Genomic DNA, 25,016 nt, shown 5'->3' on the forward strand with positions numbered 1-25,016 from the left:
TTTTAATAAGGAAACTTTATGTCAGGTTATTCAACAATTTGATACTCACATTATCTTACAACATGTAAATATAACAAAGAAAGCGCAATATGTTGCTTTTGCAATTTTGACACAAGTGAAAGGGAATATTGTGGAAGAAACTTTATAGAACCAGCTTGGATTGATAGTAATAGTAATAATAATATATTATTACAAAATAATAATAATAATAATAATAATAATAATAATAATAATAATAATAATTCCATGCCAATCTGGCTGGGTTTCCCTAGCCACTATGATGGCTTACAGAATATATAAAACATAATAAAGCATCAAACATTAAAAACTTCCCGATACAGGGTTGCCTTCAGGTGTGTTCTAAAAGTTGTATAGTTCTTTATCTCCTTGACATCTGAAGGGAGGGTGTTCACCAGTACCGAGAAGGCCCTCTGCCTGGTTCTCTGTAACTTCACTTCTCACAGTAAGGGAACCAGCAGAAGACCCTCGGAGGAGGACCTCAGTGTCCAGGCTGAGTGATGCAGGTGGAGGTATACTGATTGGACAGGGCGGAATGAATTACATTATTTTTCTGAAGGAGTGGCCAGTTCCAATTACTGCCAGAGTTAGCTGCTGAATGAATTGGAATATATGGTATAGGACTTTTATCTGCCCCATAGCCAAAGGGCTGCAGAGATGGGGCAGCATGGTTCACACGGTTCAAGGTACAACGGTCAGTGAGGACCTAAGAGCTGTTAGGTCATCGGTATTTGAATTCTGTACTCTGAATATTACTATCACCAACACTGCACATTTTGCAGTATTTTGAGCATCATTTGTGTATATTTTTAAAAGAAAAGGGGACTAAAGATGTATTGTAAGACTATAACACTTGACAACAATAAAGGCACTATGTATGATGCTGCATGAGATGATTTTTTTCAATGGTATATTGATAGCACATGCTACATAGCATAATGTTTTCAGGTTTTATTGTATGGAAATACTGAAGGCAAGACTTTTTAAAAGTTCTTACAAATCTAGGTGGAGGAACAGGCAAGTTAAGACTGCTCAGTGAAACGTCCAATCCATTCTGTGCACAGGCAACAAGTCGTAAAGCCACAAAAAACTCCTAAAAAGGAAAGAGAATTAAATTAACATAGAATCGTTTTGTCCAAAAAAATGTATCAAAACACACACACCGCATTTCAACTAAAAAAGCAAAAACAACCTCTTTTAAACTTCAGGGTACTCTTCCTTCCATTGCAAATCTTGATGTGGCTACTAGAGGCATGCTAAAAGTTTAGGTACCTCAAAGCAGCTTGATATGGTTTCCTAAACAGTTCTTAAAATGCATCAATATTCAGCATTGGAAGAAGGGAGAGCACACACCGAGGTGATGTAATTTAAAAGACATTACATTTGTTTACACATTCTTTTGCGTTCTAATCTTCTTATAAATCCTTCACATTTCCAAAAGGTTAAGCTGGGAGAGTAAGCGTTGCTTCTTAAAAACTTTCCTCTAATGCACAACACATCACTCACTGGCCTAGCTTTTATCTTTTGTGTTAAAAATCCAGCTTGATCCACAATGTTATGCTGTTTACTCTGCAATCTAAGTATTTTGTGCTGTATAAGGCAGTAATCAAGGGCTAGATCCATGGCTTGTGTGGGGAAGCTTGAACTGTTCATCCACTTCCTAAAAGAAGCTCACTATGTTACCCAACCAGCTGCTCCCAAGTTGCAGGGAAAATTCAGAAGCAGAGTGCAATATGGTGCAAAAGGCTGCAAGTGGATAAAGGCACCTACTGCACATACAGAACAGCAAAATATTTTGGATGCATCTAAGAAACACTTTGGTGTTAGCATTACAAATAAACATAATGGGCAGAGCAGATTTAACTGTGATTAAGCAATGGGTCTCCTGCCAACCTAGCAGTTTGAAAGCATGTCAAAGTGCAAGTAGATAAATAGATTCCGCTCCAGTGGGAAGGTAAACAGCATTTCCATGTGCTGCTCTGGTTTGCCAGAAGCGGCTTAGTCATGCTGGCCACATGACCCGGAAGCTGTACGCCGGCTCCCTTGGCCAATAAAGCGAGATGAGCGCCGCAATCCCAGAGTCGGCCACAACTGGACCTAATGGTCAGGGGTCCCTTTACCTTTTTAAGCAATGACTAAGGAGCAGGCCTCAGAATTGCACATTCTAATCCCCCAGCCCCTCTCCTTACACAAATTATTTTCACCCTTCTCTGTTGGCCTCTACCATGGTTAAATGCTTCAGAATGAACCCTTGTGATGAGGGAACTCTGGCTTATATTTACCTTACTCAAGGCTTAAGGCTGTTGGGAATTGGGAAGAAATAGCACGCAGTCCTCTAACGCATGCTTGATCTTCTAAGGATGGTTAAAAGATTGAGAAGATTACATCTGTATATCATCCTTAACTGAGTTCCACTGTTTTCCTTCAGCTAGAAGTGTAGTAACTGAGTTACTGCACCAAGTAACTGATTCCTGCTTAAGAAATTATTTTTTCATCCACTATAATTTGTAAGCCCATTTCACTAATGATCAGGTTGTGTCTCAGTGTGTTATGAAGATACAGATGTCTCTAACAGAATCTAACTTGCTATAAACTGTTATAAAAATGCTTTTTTACTCTCGTTATCCTTTCACCATATACATTTGAAGAAAAATATATCATATTTTTACCTGTTTGTTTAAGATTCCTTTGCCATCTGTATCAGCAAGGTCCCAAACCTAAACAGTTAGATGAAAGAAGCATTTAAAGTACTCCCAGAAATATATTTTCCCCACTTGAATGAGCAACCGTTTTAAATAATAACCCCAAAAGTTTAACCACATTATCTTAACAGTGCATTGATGAAAAGTGTTATTTATTCTATACCTGACACCTTGGGCAATAGTATGAATTTCAGTTTAATGTTGAGGCTTTAGTTTTGGCAAAAGGGGAAACAGAGCTCTAACAAAGTTAATAGCTCAACAAACTGAAGGGCGTATAAAAACCTCAAAACAAAACATCCATACACAAAATATGTGCAATCACTTTTCACCCATGCATTTCAGTGCTCTAAGTTACTCTTCTCTCATTTGCAGGCACTTTCATACATTATAGGGAAGTATGTTTTTCTATCTCTAACCAGTGCATATTCAAGCATTCTGAAGTATCCTATGTTGAAAAATATTCCAAGCTGCAACTGGGTCAGTCCTTAGAGAAAGTAAATGTAGAGGCCACCATGCACCAGAGAAATAAGCAAGACAAAGCCTATTTAAATTGGCTTCGGCGCACCTAACTATGGGCTGAATTGTGACTACTGAGCGCTCCACAAAACACCCAATTTTTGTTTCATTCAGGCCTACAATCGTATGCACCAAGAAGCCTTCTCCTGGAGAGACAGAAAGGCTTAAGGATTGGAAGCAATATTTTCTTTATTGTCAAAACCAAGACAGGATGGTATCTCTCCACCCCAACCCCCATATTTGATTCACAGTTAATACCTTCCCAAGTATCAAGTCTGTCAGTCCTGATTTTTTAAGGAAGACAGCTGCATCAGAAGCCAACACCCGCCCAGAGTTACTAGGATCAACCTGCAAAAAGAAGGCATATTGAAGATTTGTTATGCAGCAATTTGCACACTAAATATCTTACAAAAAGTTTTGTTACTGACTTACTTGAACGACTTGCTGAACTACTATTAAGGGTACAACACTCTGCAAAATTATTTATTTATCTGCAACTACAAATGATACAGTGGCCAAATACTGTAGCCAGATGATCTTTTTAAAACTAATGAGTACTTCGAAGCTACTCATACACCAGGCTCTGTATACTGGAAAACAAACTAAAGTATTGTGAGGGCCTTTCCCCAACGCCACCTTTACCCTAGAAGAGCAAGGGACAACGCTGGAAGGTACAGAACTGGCAGTGTTTTCCTGGAAGTACTTGCGAGGCTTCTCACTAATTTCGATTGTTAAGGTCGAAAAGACTGACAACGTCAGGCAGCTAACAGCTGTCAGCACAGCACTACATTTTCTTTACCAGGAGGAAGAGCAGATACACTGTGACTAGAGCAGCTATCCAATGTTTATCTTAGTTTGTTTCAACTGTATAATACTAGAGTGTTGCTTTGCTTCATTCTAGTCTGTGACTTGTACATTTTTCTACACTGTGGTAGCTACTATGGTGCTCTCCATATGTTGTGGACTACAACTCCCAGAATCCCTGACCATTCGCCACGCTCGCTGGAACCAATGGGAGTTGTAGTCCAACAACATTCACACCGGGTACCTCAACACAACCATGGTCCGTTTAATCCCCTTCCCTGCCTTCTGCAAGATCCCTACAGCTGCCAGCCAGAAGCTCCTCTTCTCTTATAATTTCTTTTAGCATGCTTAGTGTGTGTTTTGTTCATTCAAATGTTGAATTTTTTAATAGAAGCATTCAGTCATCCAGACTGTGCTAGAGAGAAGCCATGCAATTCTTACAATATTATTCTATTATGAATTTACTTCTACTGTGATTTGAAATAAAAGTTCCTATTAACTACTACTAATTCTCTCTATATTCTGCATCAATGTAATGAATATTTGCTAAGTAATAGGTACTTAAGTTAGACGTTAAATAACTCTGCATCTAAAAAAAGACTGGGAATCCATGATCCATAAACAGTCCTCACTTAGCTCTGTAACAATGCAAAAGGGAACTTCCATTCTACCAAAGCTCGATGGTACAGACCTAATGGCTAGGACTGCCAAAACAAACAGTAATTTAGATGCAATGCTAGTCTTGTGGCAATGCAGGCTATTTAAACTTTTAGGTAATCAGAACAGAGACATTTGCATTCTTGTGGGCATCATAGTACCCAAGGCAGGTCTTTTTTTTGTTATCATTAATTCATTTCATCTAAACATAAAGAAATGCAGGACTGATGAGAGGTATATATTCATCATGCAGAAGGGAATATGTATTTACAGCTGTCTTGTTATGTATATATTAAGGGTTTTAATCTATTTATTTTGTGCTTTCAGTTTCCAACCAGGCCTTCTTTTCTGGTACTTACAAATATTGGAACTACGTTAAACTTTGAGAGCTGTCCAGACTGACAGGCTTAAAGCACAGTCAGTTAAGCTGAACTATGCATTCAAAGACACGGCCTAGGAAGCTACTGGACAGAATTTTTACTGAAGATATGTTTAGTTGCTTCAACAAGGAGACATAATGAGCCACAATATATTCCTCTTGTAATGGTATAAATCCATTACTGTCTGGTACGAGAGGTTGGTGGGGCCTAGAGCAATTAGCTTTTGCAATAATTGCTGATTTGTACTGGTACAAGTGATTGTTTGTATAAATATGAATGTCATAAACAGTCCATTGTACTGCAAAGCTACTGAAATATCCTAAGAATTAACTTTACACCCAAAATATTTACTTCATTCTATTGCCTAAAGGCAAGAAGAAATTATCTGTTTTATTCTCCTCTTTAGTATGTCCATCCATAACTACCCAGGGAGGAGATATTTTAAAAGCAAGTACTGTATAAGCCCAGGAAGCCAGCCACACTTACCTGTCGATAGAACTTCTCATACACAGGATTTGCACTTGACAGCTTTGTTGGAGGGAAGAGAGAGAAAAAGTTTTTAAAATACTGCTCGATTTTAAAGATTGTAATTAAACAGGGAATACATTAGCTTCTTCTGTCAATATCAAAGATTAGACTTCAAGAATGGCATTAGGTAAGTGTTCAGAAACAGAGACTATCCATTATTGCATAGAAGAGCAATATACAATACATTACAAAGTCTTATGTGGCTAGAGATCTGCATTCATAAAGGTAAAGGTAAAGGTACCCCTGCCCGTACGGGCCAGTCTTGCCAGACTCTGGGGTTGTGCGCCCATCTCACTCAAGAGGCCAGGGGCCAGCGCTGTCCGGAGACACTTCCGGGTCACGTGGCCAGCGTGACATCGCTGCTCTGGCGAGCCAGAGCCGCACACGGAAACGCCGTTTACCTTCCCGCTGGTAAGCGGTCCCTATTTATCTACTTGCACCCGGAGGTGCTTTCGAACTGCTAGGTTGGCAGGCGCTGGGACCGAGCAGCGGGAGCGCACCCCGCCGCAGGGATTCGAACCGCCGACCTTTCGATCGGCAAGTCCTAGGCGCTGAGGCTTTAACCCACAGCGCCACCTGCGTCCCTTCTGTATTCATAGGAAACCACTAAACCTATAAAAATATCCTACAGCAGGCTCACCAATGTACTGAGGCACAAACTTTTACAGGCATGAAACCTACTTTTTCAGATGCATCTCCTTGTCCATGAAACTTCATGTCACAGTACACTGGTGGCATTTTGATGACTCGTAAGACTATTTTTGCTAAACAGACTCTGGAATTTGCTGCAGTTACATTTAAGGTTTGGCTGTGTGTACTGAAGCATGTGGTTATCATGGTGTCTTTGAATGCAAACCTTAGATTTGATTATTCATTGGTCTGGCATGGAATTCAAGTAATATAGGCGTGTCATTCATCGAGACACACAAGCTTGCTGTTTGACCTAGTTAGTACGTGTTTTTTCAACTCTTACATAGCAGAATTTATGGAATGGGAGCATCAGTCCTGGCTTCAGTCAGTGGGATTTTGTGTTTCACAATTATTGTTACACATGTGGAATGCTGCTAGTCCCAAAGCCTGCAAGTGTTCGGTTTATATAATGTTTCAGAGTGGAAAAACAAATGGCACATAACTTCAGGTCATATCAACAGCTAGCCAATTTCACAGCACTGTATACACACTGCATTTGCAATTCCCCCCTCCACAATTGTTAACAATTTGTCACCAAATTAATGCAAGTTTAATACAAATTTAAAAGCTGACCCCCCGCTACGTCCCCTCTATTTTCCTCCCTTATTTTACACATTGCATTTGAGACAAGATTGGTTAATGTGCTTTAAAGTAAGATGAATACTCTTAACACAATGTTACCTATCAATGAAGCAAACGTATGAAGGAGATCAGCAATCTTCAACCTCAGGTCCTTAGATATTGTTGGACTAGAGCTTCCAATAACCCTGATCACTGGCTAAACTGGCTGTGGAATATTTGAGTTTGCAAATGCAACAGCACCACAGGACCCAAGGTTGAAGGATCAAGTATTGCAGCTTCCAAACTTCAAAGCAGTTTTGGTCAAAGATATTCAGACAGAAATTACAGTAAATGATTCTGTATTGCCATGGTATTCCTTATATGCAGAACAAGTCTATATGCATTTACTCAAAAGCAAGTCTCATGGTTTTCAGTGGGGCTTAATCCTAAAGGGTACTTTAGGATTACAGCTTTAAAATGACTATTTAGAAAGACAGCTGTGCCTTAAATTGTAAAATTTTATATAATCTAAACTGATTGGGTTGAACTAGTCCTAGATCTGACATAGCTCCATACAGGTTTAAACTGGGAGGTAAGGTCCATTCTGTGGCATAATTCTATCATTTTCTAAGTGAAATGCATTCTCACTGAAATGCAAATCTGGATTACCTGAAACACATTCAAAATTCAGTATTTCTGGCACATATCCCCCACCCCCCGGGTCTACAGCAGATTAGAATTGCTGTACAAATTGCTGCTACTCTTTTTGCTGGTGCCACTTTATCTTGATATTTTGTTACATTTTGGGTGGGTGAAGATGCAAAAAGGTGGGATAAAAACTGAAATGGTTTTCAGCTGCTTTTATTTAGTGCTGTTTTTAATATGGTAATTTATTTGGTTTTTTATATTTATAACTTTTGTGAGTTTTAGCTGTATCTGTTTTTAATTCATGTTGTGATCTGCCTTGGTTGCTGTACTGGGAGAAAGGAAAGACATAAATGAAATGAAATGAAATGAAATGATAAATGAAATAAATAAACAGCAACACCACAGTTACTAACATTCTTAACTGTACTCAAGAGCTTAGAGGGAAATTGCATTTCCAGAAAACAGTGACTCTACTCAGCACATTGACAGAAATTCCCCAGAAGAAACTGGTTCTACAGCAGAACAAGCTTACACAGCAACTTCGACCAGCTGGCAGCAACATATGCATCTCCAACTCCTCGAAAGATTCCACCAACAGTGTCTCCGAAAAATTTTACATATCACTTGGGAAGACAGGCGAACTAATGCCAGTACGTATACTGGAAGAAGCAATTATCACCAGTGTCGAAGCAATGATTCCTCAACATCAACTTTTTTGGACCGGTCATGTTGTTTGGATGCGTGATTATCATCTTCCAAAGCAACTACTCTATTCTGAACTTAAAAATGGAAAGCGTAACGTTGGTCAACAAAAGAGGTTTAAAGACTCTCTCAAGGCAAATCTTTAAAAATGTAGAATAAACACTGGCCAATTAGAGAACAGCCTTTAGCAAAGGTGTCATAGATTTTGAAGATGCTCAAACTCAGGATGAAATGGAGAAACATGCTAATAGGAAGGCATGCTTGTCAAACCCTCACCATGATCAACTCCCACCTGTAAACCTATGTCTCCACTGTGTGGATCCAGAATTGGCCTCCACAGTCACTTACAGGTTCACTGTTAAGACCATGTTCATGGAAGACAATCTTACTCAGCTACGAGTGATCGTCTAAGAAGAATGCTGCACAAATGGATTGTCTTTTAAAAAATAAAAGGTGCCAGCTTTAAACAGGAATTCTTTGTAGCACAATTATTTTCTTTTTAGCACAATTATTTTTAGCACAATTATTTTCTAAAACATATTAAGATGTTTCGGGAACAAAGACACAGTAGGGGCAGGGTGTTAGAGAGAAGATCATCCATTGATCATTGCTGTGAACAGCCAGTTAGTAGGTGAACAACTGACCCAACACCAAAAGCCTGAGTGGGTGTGCATTTGTCCCCTTCTGTTTTTTAAGTAAGTCATGCTGTACTTGTGCAACTCTCAGAATTCACTTTCTGCTTGTAACACAAAACAACCCCTTAAGTCCACTTGGAACATTAGGTTGAATTTGTGCAGTAATTAGGCAGTACATTCTATAATAATCTGACGCTGCTCTTCCAAAATCCACTCAAATTTGTTAAGTATTGCTCAGGATTAATACATTAACAGATATCCACAAATACCAGGAAGGGAAAATAGTTTTGCTTAAACCACTGTGGAAGTCGATCCATTAAGTCAAAGTTCAGTACTCTGTCTTTTCCCCAACAGAGCAATTAATAATCTCACATCTTCGTTCAACTATAGCAATGTCATCATTTTGTTAGCAAAACATTACTAAGCCAAACCTATTGTTACTCTTGAATAGGAAACATATGCTGGTTCACATCCTGTGCCTTCACCACTCTAAAATTCCAAAGCAGTCTCTCCATCCAGTCTCTCCTATGCAGTTGAACATCTGAACAACAGATGCAAATTACATTTTCTGTATAATGGCGAAAGCTTGGAAGGTCTTCTGCTTTCACTGGCAAGAGACCCATTTTAAGATAAAAGTCAAACTGGGCAACAAGACAATCAGATTTCTCTTACAGTGAATAGAATTGTTCGTACAGCAATATAAGAATTTTCTGGAAATCCCAGGTAAAGAAATATTATATACCTAAAATAAAATTCTTGGAATTAAGACTGGTAAGTTTCTTTATTTCTTACACAAGGATGAGTTAAACTGCAAGCGCCCTCCAAACACCAAGTATGTGGTGTAACAAAGCTGTCTCTTAATATATGTTTTCCCTTTAGACCTCAGCTGTTCCAAAAATTCTTGTACAATTTACACTGTCACTATTTAAACTGCAAGGCCAAGCACAAGCCCTTTGCTGCTATACCACCTTCCTGAATACTGTAATTCAGGGTCTCCTCAAACCACTTGCAATGCATTCAGATGATCTAACTATAAACTTGTGTCTATCAAGACATCTTAGCCATACTACACCACAATGCCCCTCCCCTCCCACCTAGGCCCTGTTTTCCCACCCAGGTAAGCACCCAGATAGAAAGACATCACCCCTCCACCATCTTGTTTCAATATCCTTACTTTCTCCTTACTACAAACACAAGAGCACCACCAAATCCACCCCCACCCCGGCCCCACAAGCACTTGGCAACAGCTGACTTGCCTTCAACGAGAGTTCTTCCAGCCATCTGGTAGCATCAGAATTTGTAGCACATATGCTACAAAAGACATCTTGTTGATCTTTGAAACACAGAATAGCTCAGACTTCCTTTTTCCAATTAAACTTTCAAACATATTGAGGAAGGAATTTCACTAACCAGAGTGAACACACTGCTGAAACTGGATATTCAACATTAATTTCCCCTTCAAATGCCAACTCACTCATCCTCTAACTCCTCTTTTAGTTCTTCCAGAAGTTCATCTTTGGAAAGTGTTGGTACGAAATTGTACTTACAAAAGCAGTAGGACAGCAATATACTTATCTACCCTGTCACTGACTTTAGCAAAGAATGGCTACTTGGACATTTCCCTCTACATCAGGAGTGGGAGAACTACATTACATTAGATGCTGCAGTCTAGCAACGGGCAGGGCAGAACACCAAGGACCTAGATGAACTTTTCATGATATATACATACATTGCTAAAAATGAATCTATTTGTTTTACAGCTTTATGTCAGGATTATGTACTAGAAAATTTCAAGACCTACTACTTGGCTTAGAATATTCAGGGCTGGCAGCTGCTGAATAGTTCAAGTATGTAACCCAAGAGAAAGGGTTGTATCCAGCAAAGTTGCTGTATTCACACAATGACTTTTGCTTATGCAACAGAACTTCCCCTCCTTCTCCTGCCCCCATGTACCTTCAAGATTTCCCTCCCAAAACAGATTTGGGGAACACACAAGAAGAGGGAATGTTTTTTCTAAAAAGCACAAGTCCTTGCATAACCAGAACAAATTTATGGACTCAACCCAAAGTTCTGCATATTGCCTTATCCACAATTTATCTCTCACTTAGAAGATCACTATAGTGTAAAAAATGTATTTGGGTAAGTGGATATTATAACTGGATTTCACTTGCATAATGAATTCTAGCAGTACAAGATTCAATATAGGCATTTGTGATTATTGCTAGGGTAACCCATAGTATCCATTCTAAACAGTGTTAGAAATTGGCCAGGTGCATTTTGCAACTGGCACAGGCCCAATTGTGACCACGTGGTGATCTCTGTATTCCAGGTTGGTGACTGCCATCTCCATCCGGCTGGTCCCTCCAACTTTCTTAAGCAAGTAAGCAGAAGAGCTTATTTACTGCATTTATATCCCACCTTTTCCTCCAAGGAGTACATGGTTCACTCCCCTGCTCAGTTAATCCCTACAACAACCCTGTGAGATACGTTAAGAGCCTGTGACTGGCCCAAGGTCACCCAGTGAGATTCATGACTAAGTGGGGATTTGAACCCTGGCCTCCCAGGTCCTAGTCTACTTCCTAGAGTACTTCTGCTATGGGGCAGCTATACTAAATTAAGTAGGTAAATAAATATGGGGAAAGCAAAATGTCACTTGGAGAAGGATGTGAAATAGTTTCCTTGAATGAAGCTTGAATTTATTTGATTATTATTTATTTGATTCTGGATTGTTTTATTTGATGTTTTAATGTGTTGTAAGCAATTTTGATTTTTCCCCCTTTAAAATATAAAGCAAATGAAAACAACAACAGCAACAACAACAAAACTGCATTGCGGGGAATAGTGCCTAGACATCTCATTGTGGTGACTGTAACCTACAAGGTGCCATTTGGCGACTGGCTAAAAATAATAATAATAATAATAAATTATTTATATCCCGCCCTCCCTAGCCGAAGCCGGGCTAGGAGCGGCTAACAACAATAAAAGTAACACAGCATTCTAAAATCAATTCATTTTAAAATCAATTCAAAATCAAATTAATGGCAACCATTGGGCTAGAGTTCTGTGAGGATTACCAAAGGAGGGGGTCAGACTGTGCCTTGGCCAAAGGCCTGGTGGAACAGCTCTGTCTTGCAGGCCCTGCAGAAAGATGTCAAGTACCACAGGACCCTAGTCTCTTGTGACAGGGCATTCCACCAGATCGGGGCCACAGCCGAAAAAGCCCTGGCTCTGGTTGAGGCCAGCCTAACCTCCCTGTGGTCCGGAATCTCCAAGATGTTTTTGTTTGAAGACCATAAGGTCCTCTGTGGGACAAAGCAGGAGAGGCGGTCCCATAGGTACGAGGGTCCTAGGCCGTATAGGGCTTTAAAGGTTAAAACCAGCACCTTAAACCTGATCCTGTACTCCACTGGGAGCCAGTGCAGCTGGTATAGCACTGGGTGAATGTGATCCCATGGCGAGAACCCACTGGAGTTTCTGAGTAGTTTCAAGGGCAGCCCCACATAGAGTGAGTTACAATAATCAAGTCTGAAGGTGACCATCGCATGGATCACAGTGGCTAGGTCAGGGCGAGAGAGGTAAGGTATATATATGCGTTTCTAGCACTGATTCTAAACTAAGAAGAAGCAAAACCAGGGAAATATTAGTGAATGATCAACAGTGTTTAATGGCTATCTTACAGATAGTATTCTAGTCTTTAACTCCCTTTCAAAGGAGTCCATTTTATAGGTAAAGGTAAAGGTACCCCTGCCCGTACGGGCCAGTCTTGCCAGACTCTGAGGTTGGTGCGCCCATCTCACTCAAGAGGCCGGGGGCCAGCGCTGTCTGCAGACACTTCCGGGTCACGTGGCCAGCGTGACATCACTGCTCTGGCCAGAGCCAGAGCCAGAGCCAGAGCCGCACACGGAAACGCCGTTTACCTTCCCCCTGGTAAGCGGTCCCTATTTATCTACTTGCACCCGGAGGTGCTTTCGAACTGCTAGGTTGGCAGGCGCTGGGACCGAACGACGGGAGCGCACCCCGCCGCAGGGATTCGAACCGCCGACCTTTTGATCGACAAGTCCTAGGCGCTGAGGCTTTAACCCACAGCGCCACCTGCGTCCATTTTATAGCAATCCTAATTTGGGGGGGGGGCTTTCAGGACTTCCCTTCATTTCCAAGTTTGCCATGACCATCAGTGCCCACATTTGACAGCATTTTCAAGTCTTGAAGACCATGGCAAATCTACGGTTTCAGCGGCACAAAGTCAAAGAGCAAGTAAGAGAGTTTTCTGACACAGTATACAAGTTTTCACCCACTTGCTTGAAGAGCTAATACTTATGGCACAGCAAAACAAAAACAACAAATATTAATTCAGGTTCTTAAACAACAGCTGAAAATACAATGTATTCACCTGCCATTTCATTTCAAGTGAGCCCTACTTGGCCCAACAACTCTTCTCTTCCATACACTACACTGTTGCTTTCACTAAGGCAACATTTGCAGGTATTTCCTTTATGGATGTTTGCCCAGGGTTCTCTTTCTATGTGACAAGAATTCCAAAAACATAAAGTGTTTTTAAGCAGGCACTTTCATGGCAAATGAAAGATATAAAGACTGGCAAAAAAATAAGTTAATGATTCAGCGATTTAAGATGGTCTATAAATCACTAAGCAGGACCAAACCTTATTAGCTTTCTAGTTACTTGTATAAAATGAGGTTTTGGTTTTAATTCTACTCCAACCAGATCAGCATCTCTGCCAATTGTAGATTATTATTTTTTTATATAAAAAAAGTATGCCAGAAGAAATGTGAACTTAAATTCCTTACTGAAGATAATCTACTGGTTCAAACTTGCTGTTTTCTTCTCTTTAAAAGAAAAGCACTACTATATTTGCAATTCAACCTTACAAGAAACCAATAATTTTAATGGTGATTCACTCCAAAAAGGAAGTGAAGGAGAGTGAACAAGGAAGGATTTTAGCTTAGCACCATAAAAAACCCTTGATCTAGCAAAACAGAGTATCTCTCTCCACTACACAGTGTACCGAGTGAACTTTGTTTTTAAATGTGAAAATCTAGTTCTCTCAGTCCTGATTTTGTTAACATGTTTCTAAACTTTGTGAGAAAGTGTTTAGGGATCTTGGATTGCAAAACTTTTCCATATGCTGCTGCTCCCTATTTACTTCATACAGAAATCATGTATAGAAGAATCTCCATGTGCCCTGCACTTAAATTTATGCACTAAGAGAATCTGAATTTCACACCCTTTTATCAGCTATGCAGATATCAGCATGCATCTATTTACTTGTTTTGCAATTTATTGTACAGTACTAGCTAGAGCAACCCTATGTCAACTCAGAAGAAGTTAAGCCACGTTGGGTCCAATGAAGTTTACTCTCACTCAAGTATGCAGGTACAGGATCGATGCCTGATTGTGTTGTCATGAAGGACAGAGGGCACTGACATCCCACTTCTTACTTCCAAAAATGGCTTCTTAGCCTTTCCACTTACCCTTTGTTTTCACAAGCATTGCTTCAATCCAACACCACAACCTTAAGAACTCAGTTTTACAGAGAAAACTGAGGTTCTCTATATGCTAAAAGCAGTACATTTTGTATAATTTCTGCATACGAACAGCCACCACCAATTGATCAGGCACAATATATAGTATTCCCACAGCTGAACAAAAATGGAGGGGAAAAGGTGCATATACGGTAGTCAGTGCACTATATATAAAATGGAAATTAAATGATATGCTCCTAAGTAACATTTTAGAAAGACTGTCATTTTTCAGAGTTTCTTGCATGCTTCATAACAGTATATTTACAACATAACTTCTGTTTTCAATTATAGTGCAAGCATGCCAGCCACTCTACATGCAAAATTAAAACTACATCCTGTTATTTTATTGCAGAGAAGTATTTAACTTTCATTGAGATTTATGTCAAGATCAGCTGACTATACCAGATGTCATAGTGTTCAAACTGTAGGAGACATCCAACTTGCTAGCTAAATTAGGATGCGGTCCAACTTACCCCCAAAGCTAAACTGTTTATATATTATAAAGGGCCATTTTGCTTTAACTAATACTCATTCAGTTTAGCTCATTTTAGTAGCAAGCAGATGTGACCTGCACACACAGAGACACGGTTAAAATGGCAAGCGCCAATATATTTCATTGAAAAACAAACACGTGGGTGTAGAAAGGCAAGATAAAAAATATTTTTTTAAAAAAAATGTAAGAAAGCATCTGCATTCACATTTTTACTGCAGATGTATTGTTAACAGCCAGGAAAACCAAGTCCCATGGTACAACTGCCCTAGTACAGCAGCTCCAGTGTATATACATTACTTAAGAAGAGCAAAACTCCAGACAAACAGCTTTCCCAATTTATGTCAGTGTGTTTATACACTTGCATACAATCTTACATCCACAGTAAAAAAAGAAAATGGTGGGAAAGCTCTGTGTGCACAAAAGTCCCATGAAGCATAAATCTATACTGAGAATAAAAATTGCATATTATACCTTTGAATACAAAAGGAAAAGTTCAAAACTTTTAACTACCAACAAGGCCAAGCCCCATTAGGACAACAACTAAGCCAAGTTTCATTGGCCAATTCATAAAAATAGATGTTCGAATCCTTAAGGAATAAAAAATTTCTAACTTTCTATCAAAGTAAAGGTCGACAACATTGTGACAATATATTCTACAGACTCAAAAACTAGCATGTCGATCAATGATTAAGTGGGTCTACTTTTTAGTAATACACACCAAAGTCCCTTACCATGAAAGAATATAGGGAAACATGCCTAAGGCTATGCCTTTCAAACAAACAGGCTGAAACTTTATTTTAAATGGAAATTCTCTGTTCAGATGATATAGGCAATTAATGAAAATAGGATTGCAACACCACACATGCTTCTGCATATGTTTACATCCCAGCTTCCTGCTTAACAAGGAGTGCTCAAGGTGGTTAACATTCAAAATACAAAACAATTAAAACAAAGCCAAAAACCAGAAGTGGAATAGCAGATAATTAAAACCCAGTCAGCTTAGAATACCAAAATGAATGGAAAGGCAGCCTGAACTTAGCACTGGAGACACTGGAAGTTGAATAAATAGTGCCATATCATTACTATTCTTTTGTTTGTTATTATGTTATGTGTTGTTGTGTTTTTATATTGTCAACTACCCTGTGATCCTTGAATGAAGGGCAGCATGAAAATTAAATACATAAATAAATACTATATACAATTCACCCAGTTAGTTGATCAAAGACATTGCTTTTGCAGAACTTAACTCTCCTTGCCTTGCCACCCCAACCTGAGGAAGAATTATGCCGAACTGAGTGTAGTGAAAGAACAAAGATTCTCTCACTGGGGAAGAAATACACTAGAACGCAGTGGACCCATATTATATATCTAAATGTTGTGTAAGTGATGCAATTGCACTTTCAGTACATTCAAAGGGACTTGTTTTCAGGACCACACTCTTTTGCACCACACTCTTATGTCTGTCTTCTCTTTGGGGAACTTCAAAACTGAGCAAAAATCCTAAACTGGGATTTCAACGTCTACATTCAGAATTTTAGCCACATACAGGTTCTTCTCTGACAAAACTATCAAGTTATTTTGATGGAACTGTACGCTTTGAATACAGGTGGCTTGATCACCCCAGTTTAAATCTTTAAAATATGCTTAAGGCTCAGATGCTCCCTCTTCTCCCATCTTTTGCAGTAACCAGAGTTAGTCAAGATGTCCAAGGCTAGCTGGAATAATAATAATGTGTTCAGTAAGCCCTGCAAGTTCAAGAAGGAGGAGGCCTGCCTGATCTCAACTGGGATGTTCCATTAAATTGGTCCCACAATACTGAATGCACAGTTCCTGGTAGATACAAACCATGATGGAACACTAACAGTGACTCCGCCGCAAACCTCAGGGATCAGGCAGTCCTTGAGGTTTCCTGGGCCCAAGTTGTTAAGGCTTATACATTAATACAAGAACCTTGAACCTGGCCCAGTAGTGCATCGGTAGCAGCGCAAGTTTTGAACACTGGAGTTATATGCTAGAGATAGTCTGTCCCCATCAACCATCTAGCAGCAGTTTTGCCCCAGCTGGAGTTTCCAGACCAAGCAAAAGGGTAGCCTCACATAAAGTGCATTTAAAGGAATCACTGTGGCCCAACTATCCCTGTCCAATGATGGGCATAGTTTGTGAACCAAGCATAGCTGCTAAAAGGCACTCCGAGCCAATGAGGCCACCTACGTGTCTAGCGACAAACACAGATCTATGAGCAACCCCAAACTCCAAATCTGTTCTTTCAGAGGAGGTGCAACTCCATCCAGGAAATACAAGGGAACACAAGCCAACAGTGCCTCAATCTTCTCAGGGTTCAAGTTCATCTTACTGGCCCTCATTCAGTCCACTGTTGCACTCAGACAATGGTCCAGTTCATTCACAGTGTCTCCCCATACTGATGTTATAAAGAGATTACAGCGGCATGTCATCAGCATACTGATGACACTTTGTTTCCAAACTCCTATATGAAGGCACTGGGTGTGGTCATTAGATGTTAAACAGCACTGGGGACAAGACTGGGACCCTGTAGTACACCATAGCACAAGCATTATGGGGCCAAAACACTATCTTCCATTTATACTTTCTGGAAAAGACCTTGCAGGTAGGAGCAAAACCACTATAAAACAGTGCCCATAATATTCATCCCACAGTGCCAGTCCAGGAGGATACCATGGTTAATGATGTCAAAAGTCACCAAGAAACTGAGAAGCAGTCACATTCTCCCTGTCCCACTCTCAACTGATCATTTCCCAAACTGCACCTGAACTCAGAATGAAACAGATCCAGATAAATTCACATCCAAACCAGAACTGGAAACTATGGCTTCAAGTGTGTGATTTGCAGATCTCAATGGCAAAACCAAGAGTTGGCCATGACACCTGAACTACACATGCTTACCAACCAGGTGGCACCAACTTCAAAGTAAGTATGTACAAGGAAGGCCTGCAAATGAGACATGTACAGAGTTGTGTTCTGGGCTCAGTTCAGATAGGACTATAGCCTCAAGCTTTCATTTCTGAATTGCTGTATTATATACCACCTTGGTGTTATTTTATTGAGCAGCAGTACATCAATATTTCAAATATACAAAGACTTCATTGTTATATTCATTTGCAAACATACTGCTATGCTAACTGCATAGTTGAAGTTAAGCAACTATTAGTTCCCCTACCACAAATAGTGCAGCTACAGCAACTCTTAATTCCTCTTTCAGCATACCAAAGACTGCAGCTGTGTATACACTATAGTTTTAACGCAAATTCAAAGCACGTTCTCTCCCTCAGAGAATTCTGGGCACTATAGTTTACCACTCATTGAGTTCTACTTCCAAGAACTGCACCAGGTACAGGGGGTATGAACAAGAACATGAATACACAACACCTACACTCATGATGATTGTACTTCCTGTTTACACATATAAGACCAATTAGCATGAAGTGAGGTAACCAAGACCAACCCAAAATAAATTTTATATTAACTGAACTTAAATTTATTATTACAGAGGACTATTTCTGCATATATAATCTTTGAATTAAGAGTACATTAGACTTATTTGTAGCACTCTATTTTAACCCATGTTGAAGTGGGTTCTTGCCATTGTGCTGGAAAAACTTTTTGCAGGTAAGTGGGGTTAGGACTGCAACCCTAGTCTGTTCTGGGACACAGGAAAAATAACATGTTTACCATTGTATTAGATAAGTATGTATAGAATTGGAGGGGGTCCTCATTTTTGTATTTTCTAATGCACCTTTTGTTTCTATTGGTTGTTCATTTTATTTTGTTTAACTGAAAATTTTTCAATTAAAAAAAATAAAATTAAAAAAGGAAAAGGTGTTTGCAAAAAGCGTATCACAGAAGCCAAAATGGAAAAAGAGAGAAGAACAAGGGCAGCCCAGTGAAAGGGGAATTGCTGCCTCCCCCCCCCCACACACTTTTGTCAACACTGTGCCCTGGCTCTCACTGAACCTGGGAGCCAAGGTTCTCCTCAAAGTGTTGCCACGGCTTTCTCCTTGGGAGTCCCATTGTTCTAGACACATTTTGCAACAGGGAATTTCATTAGTGTGAGCAGTTTCTGAGCTCTGGGCTGCACCTAAGATTTCAGATTAAAACTGCCAAGTGGAAGGAAAGAAGGACCTTTTTCTGCCTCCCTACTTCCAGCTGCTCTCTGAAGACTAGAGAAGAGACCCTCCTAAGAATATTAGAGGGTGGGCAGGGAAAGGACTAGACCATGTGAAAAATGAACACAATATTTTAGCTGCACTAACCTAGGTTTAAGGTGCCATTTAGCGCCTAGCTTTCATATCTCATTTTCAACCACTGCTGATCACAACTAGTGTGCAGGAATGCCCTGGCTCTGACTGAACTTGGCAGGAGCCAGGGCGCTCCTCAAAGTATTGCCTCTCGCGCTGCGTCTCCACCCGGGTGGGGGAAGACAAGTGGCAATGTTGAGCGCTGGAACACCTCCCTCTGGATGGCAGAAGCAGTGGGGCAGGCGGAGTGCCGCCTCTTGCACTTCTGCCGCCTGAGGTAGCCGCTTCACCCCATGTCATGGGTGGGAGCACCTCTGGAGAATAAATAACAGGTATTAGGTTGGAAAGCAGTCCTACAGAAGAAGAGTCTGTCTGTCTGTCTGAATGCATGGAGTGGGGAATACAACAAAGAACAGCACAGTAGGTGAAACATGAGGAAACCCTACAGAGGGTTAAAAAGAAAAGGACTCAGGGAGCCATAACACACCCACCCCACCAATATTATTATTACTACATTTCTGGCCCACCTTTCCTCTAGGGAGTTCAAGGCGGTGTCCGTGGCCCTTTCCCTCCCCATGTTCTCCTCACAACAACGCCGTGAGGAAGATTAGGCGAAGAGGCAGCGAATAAACACAAAGTTTCCCGGGTGAGTGGAGCTTTGACCCCTTGTCAGCCCAGCTCCTAAGCCCGTCACTCTTCGCCACACCGGCTGGAGACTGACAAGAGCCGCGGAATTCCGGGCGCCCGCTAGACACGTTCTCTGCGTTACGAGCTTTGCGTAAGGCGCAGCCCACGTCGTCCGCTTCTGCGAAACAAGGCGCGGAGTCCCCCGTGGGAACCACCGGCGAAGTGAAGGGCGGCAGCTTTGGGGCAACAGCAGAACTTGGGAGGAGGGGGAGGAGACTAGGGAGGAAGACTAGAGAGCTTGGGGAGCAGGGAAACAGGGGAGGCTGTTCATAAACAAGGCGCCTCCTCCGAAGTAAGCCCCGCTGGGTTCCAAGGGGCGTCCCAGAGAGGCAGAGATGGAGGGTGGGTGTTGCGAAGGGGGGCGCAGGCGGAAGCGCCCCGAGGGGAGACGCGGGAGGGAAAGGGCTACGAGGAGGAATGGGAGCGGGAGGCGGCCAGGTCACAAAGGAAACTCTTCATAGGGGAGACGGCGGGAGCGTGGAGGCGAGGCTTCCCCCGGCTGCCTCCCCCGCCCAAGCTAACCACCCCACTCCCTCCCCACCGAGCGAAAAGCGAGCCGTCCCTACCTGCGTTAAGGAAAGATGAGCGGCCATGCTGCTTCCATCATGCACCGGCCGGACAGGGAAGAGAGGGCGGGAGGGGGAAGAGCAGCACCCAGGAAGGCCCGGCCCGAGCAGGCAGGCAGGCGCTCGCTGGCTCCGTCCCTCCACTCTCTGCCCAACTTCGGCAACTTCCCGAGCCACCCCCAGCCAGGCCCCGCCCTGCTGCGCAGCAAAGCCCGGCGCCCGGATCCCTTCCCGGCACGGCCCCCTCTGGAGCGGAGCCACCACCGATCAACCGCTCAATTCGGCCTCCACTCGGAGGAATACTATTACGCTCGCATGGCCCGGATTCCCAGCCAGCCGGCCAGGAAGGGTTCGGCTCGACCTCAGTTAAGCTCGGCGGCTACGAAAATGCGGACTGGAGTCCTGCAGAGGGAGAACTTGGCAGAGCTTTCTCGTTGGGCGGACGCGCTGTGGTGGCTAACCTCTATAAAGTATAGTATATCTCGCCGTGTTCGGTGCTGTTTGCTCCCGAGTAAGCACGCCCTACGATAGCAGCCTTACAGGCCATTTCCTTGGTGAAGGATCTCACAGCACAAATTGTAAGCCTTGCAAGCCACAAAGCATTTTCCTTTCTCAAGGATAGATCCGCTTAAGCTCAAAATGAATTGTTAGGGAATTGCGTTTCTGCTCTTCCGAAGAGAAGCTCTTTTATCAGTTAGACGGCCTGTATCTCAATCTTCTCTAGTATTCTGAATGCTCATTATCCGGTTCTCTTTTCCTCCTGCCTCAGTATAGATAGCAGTTCTAGAACAAACACCTAAAACCCTATGCATATTTACTTAGAAATAAGTCCCATTGAATTTCGTGGAACCTACTTCTGACAGCGTGGGAGGGCTTTTTGCAGTTTCCCTTGTTCCTATTTTATTCAAAAGTGCAGATGCTGCCTGAATGGCTTCTTTGGACTTAAGTTGGATACAAAATACAAATAGGATCGACAAAATTCTAAATCTATACAACAAGGATGGGGAACCTGTGGTTATTAGACTACAACTCCCATAATCAAGGACTGCCTCTCCCCATATGAACTGACCCAGACCCTGTGCTCATCATCTGAAGTCCTACTCCGCGTGCCCCCTCCATGAGATGTCCAGAGGGTGGCAACCTGATAACAGGCCTTTTCTGAGGTGGTTCCCCATTGTGGAATGCTTTCTTCAGGGAGACTCACCTGGTGCCTTCACTCCATATTTTTCAGTGCCAGACAAAAAAATTTTTTCAACCAGGCCTTCGGCTGTTAACAATCCATGAACTTTTAAAGCCGATGGGTTGTTTTTAATTATTCCCCTCCACCGGTTTTAATTAATATAGGGGGTTTTGCTTTGTCATTTTGTTTAATAAATTTAATAAATACTAATAAATATCCCTGACCCCTGGCTGTACTGGCAGTGGCTGGTGGGTGTCTGACAATATCTGGTGGGAGACTGTGTTGTCCATCTTAAGAGGACTAATAAGCAATTTAGAAAACAATAAATAATAATAATAATAATAATAATAATAATAATAATAATAGAATTAAAATAAAAAAGCAGCTGACTGCTAGTTTATTAAGAGACAGTGCCAGTGCAGGCCAGGCAATTGCAGATCAAATTAATACAGCATCCAGCAGGCAGAGAAGAGCCTTCAGCAATGTGTAATAGTCCACAAAAGTGTCCCTATTTTTATCTGTGAAATGCTGGAGAGACTGTGATACTTCTGAACGTAGGCCAGGAACATATCTACAGATTCCTCCATTCCTCTGAAACAAATGGAAGTCGCCCAGTAGCAGAGGTTAACATATTCAGCCCCAAGGTTGCCATTTAAAGTCACTACAAAACTTACAAACTTGAATAAATATCATATGACCTTCAAGCAATGTATAACTGCCAGAGGTTTAGCCAATGCTCACACACTACTCAGTAATGTACTCTGACAGAAATAGAGCATGAAATGATACCGCTTCAGAATCAGCAACAGCCTGTACACAAGCGCCGTACTGTTTATTTTATCTTCAACAAGCACAAGGAGCTTTGATACATTCTGCTGAAAACAGCCTTTTCTCACTAAACACACCATAAATCATAGAAGTGGCTTTCTTCTTTATTTTACAAAGTTGTCCATGTAACACATTGAACTTTAAAACAACTGACACAGCGTGGGGGGGGGGGTGAGCAGGAACTGATACTGAAAAGGAAAAAGATCCCTAGATAGTTGCATGGACTCTAGGTTCAAATTAGGCAACACATGTGTGCACACATAGGCAGAAAGATATCTCCAACATGCATACAAAGTCAACACACTGTTGCAGCAATGTACAATAAAGTATTGGTTGCAAACCAGCTGTCCTCTGGAGGGCCAAGGTACATGCAACACAGGGGATCTCTAACTGGATCTTCTTATGGTTTTATTTTTGTCCACAGCCTGGGCAAAGAGAAAATACACAAATGAAAACAGAACATTGTGAGGAATGGCAGACATGCCCACAACATCCCAAGAAACTCTGCCACAGCCTACCAATCGGGGACAGTGCTTGCAATACGATCCATGTGGAAACAGATGCAGGCAGTATCCCGCATGTTGATCCAGGAGCACATTGCCATGTTTCAAACAGAAAAAAAGCCCAAAGGTCATGGAGCCCTGTTGCACACTTCCTAAAACACAAGCTCACATGCTCAGGAGATTGCTGCCATTGATCTCTCATGGCCGTAAGCACCAAAAGAAAATGTAAACCTTATCTTAAACCGTGCTAGCTTTAAACTATAGCTAATGTATATGAAAAATTGTAACTGATGGTTGAATCATCATGCCCATTGTACGGTGTAGGGTCAGGAGCCGGTAGTGCTTTTTAGCAGGATGAATTTCTGACGTCTTGTGTGATTTAAATATCATTATATCCAATTGTGAAAAGCCTCACAGAACCTTCACCCCTAAGCCATCAGGATACTACAAGGTCTCGCTGAGATGTGTTTGCTTTCCAGTCAAAGAAGCCATTTTGTGTTAATTACCTGCCCTGGAGTTTCTTGGAATGAGTTTTAATTTTTAAGTGTGCTTTTAGGTATTAAAGGGCTAGCACCCTATGGGCAAATCTTTATAAGCTTAGGCTATTCAATTACATTTATGTACAACTTCCTTCTGTAATGTTTGGTTCTATTGTTTTATAAATTAAAAAGTTTAAAAATACAGTATTACTTCACTAATGCACAATGTTCAGACAAAGAATATGAATGTAGCAGAATTTTAATGCTGAAAACTGAAGTGTCTTCAGTGATTCATTTGTGTCATATCTGATAGGTTGCATGTCCAATTGAATGAGAATGCCTGTGATGGCCGTGCTAATTATTTGACTCATGGCAAGAACAAAGGTCTCCTTGGGTGTATGTTAATGACCTTACTTCTCAGGAAACATAGGATAGAATTCAAACTATACATAATGGTCATGCTGCCCGAGACAGGCAGATGTGTGCTGCAAAATGTCATGTATTGTTCTTTTGACAAGCCTGCTTTTTTTTGCTGTTTTCCCTAGATATCTTGGTAGTGGAGTCCAACGTTGAAGAAAACCAGCTTGTGTATTTCTGAATGAGCCCCAGCTCTGGAGCTAAACATGAGCCTAGACAATCTGTGTGTTCAGCTGTATGTGGAAACATGATAGCTGTTTTAACACAAGAAACTATTACCTTTCCATTTTATTTACTAGAAGAAAGAATTGTTGTGGCTGTGCATGTAATGTCATTGCTGTCCATTCTGCCCTTTTAGGAGTGTCTTCCCGAATAGTGTCCCTTGCAATACTGTGTACTACCTGCATAACAGTATAGTGTTGAATGTAATGGCTATGCCCAGGGGTGGCACGTCCTCCCAGTTTGTCACCTGAGACGGAACGGGAATGTAGTAGACAGTAGTAAAGCTCAGGCCTCAACTTTCCTGACCACCTGTGTTGCTTGTTTCTTTATTTCTGTTTGTCAGAGTGAACTTCACCGGATGAGGCCCCATCTAGAGCTGTATCATACAATTTTAAATAGTGGTGGCTTCCTCCAAATAATTCTGTGTAGGGTAGTTAAGGTGCTGAGAGTTATCAAGAGACACCCTATTCTTCTTACAATTTCCAGAGTAGTTTAACATTCAATCCTTCCCAAGGAACTCTGGGCTTTTTCTTTTTCTTTCTTTGTGTGTCTTCAAAGACATGTTGGGACATGCATTTATTTTTGGCTAGCAATGGATGTTGTGAGCCTGGCAACTTGTTGATACAAATGCATGTTCAGGAACACCATACAAACGTATCATACACGAGTATACACCATATAAAAATAGTTTGAGAAGGGGCATGAGGTTGTTCACAGCTTGATTTGACCTTGGGTTATTTATTGTATAAGTACAGTATACTGAATGCTATTGCCAGTTTGGTGTGGGGAGAACTGTGAGCAGATTGGTGGTGATTTTAAGATGTACTCTGCACAAAGGATGATGACCAAACCAGTGTATTTAAAACAAACTGGAATGCACATTACATATGAGAAAGGGTCTCCAGAAATCTCTCTCTTCCAACTACCTGAAGGCCTAGATTTCTGAGGTGGTGGTGTTTTTTAAGATCTACTTTTCACTTGGCAT

General features: G+C 41.3%; 1 protein-coding gene and 1 long non-coding RNA gene across 8 annotated transcripts in view; one reads left to right on the plus strand and one right to left on the minus strand.

The window, feature by feature from the left end:
• The window catches only part of EPS15 (epidermal growth factor receptor pathway substrate 15), a 52,816-nt gene extending 31,955 nt beyond the window's left edge, over positions 1-20,861 (minus strand). For 2 of the 7 annotated variants that reach the window (XM_083742348.1, XM_083742342.1), the window contains exons 1-5: positions 20,403-20,765; positions 5,564-5,605; positions 3,495-3,584; positions 2,688-2,735; positions 1,016-1,111 (exon numbers count right to left, since the gene is read on the minus strand). In XM_083742348.1, the coding sequence (XP_083598474.1) occupies positions 1,016-1,111; positions 2,688-2,735; positions 3,495-3,584; positions 5,564-5,605; positions 20,403-20,429 (303 nt within the window). In that variant the 5' untranslated portion in view covers positions 20,430-20,765. Of the gene's footprint in view, positions 1-1,015; positions 1,112-2,687; positions 2,736-3,494; positions 3,585-5,563; positions 5,606-20,402 lie in introns of all 7 variants that reach the window. The other 5 variants (XM_083742345.1, XM_083742347.1, XM_083742344.1 and 2 more) reach the window with 4 other exon arrangements.
• Positions 20,862-20,881: 20 nt separating this feature from the next.
• LOC310846310 lies at positions 20,882-24,336 on the plus strand. Its single transcript, XR_014565248.1, has 2 exons — positions 20,882-20,980; positions 23,938-24,336. It is a non-coding gene; the product is annotated as an uncharacterized lncRNA (long non-coding RNA).
• The last annotated feature ends 680 nt before the right edge of the window (positions 24,337-25,016 follow it).

The sequence above is a fragment of the Podarcis gaigeae genome, assembly GCF_964106915.1.
Source record: "Podarcis gaigeae genome assembly, chromosome: 6".
NCBI classification, from domain to species: domain Eukaryota; kingdom Metazoa; phylum Chordata; class Lepidosauria; order Squamata; family Lacertidae; genus Podarcis; species Podarcis gaigeae.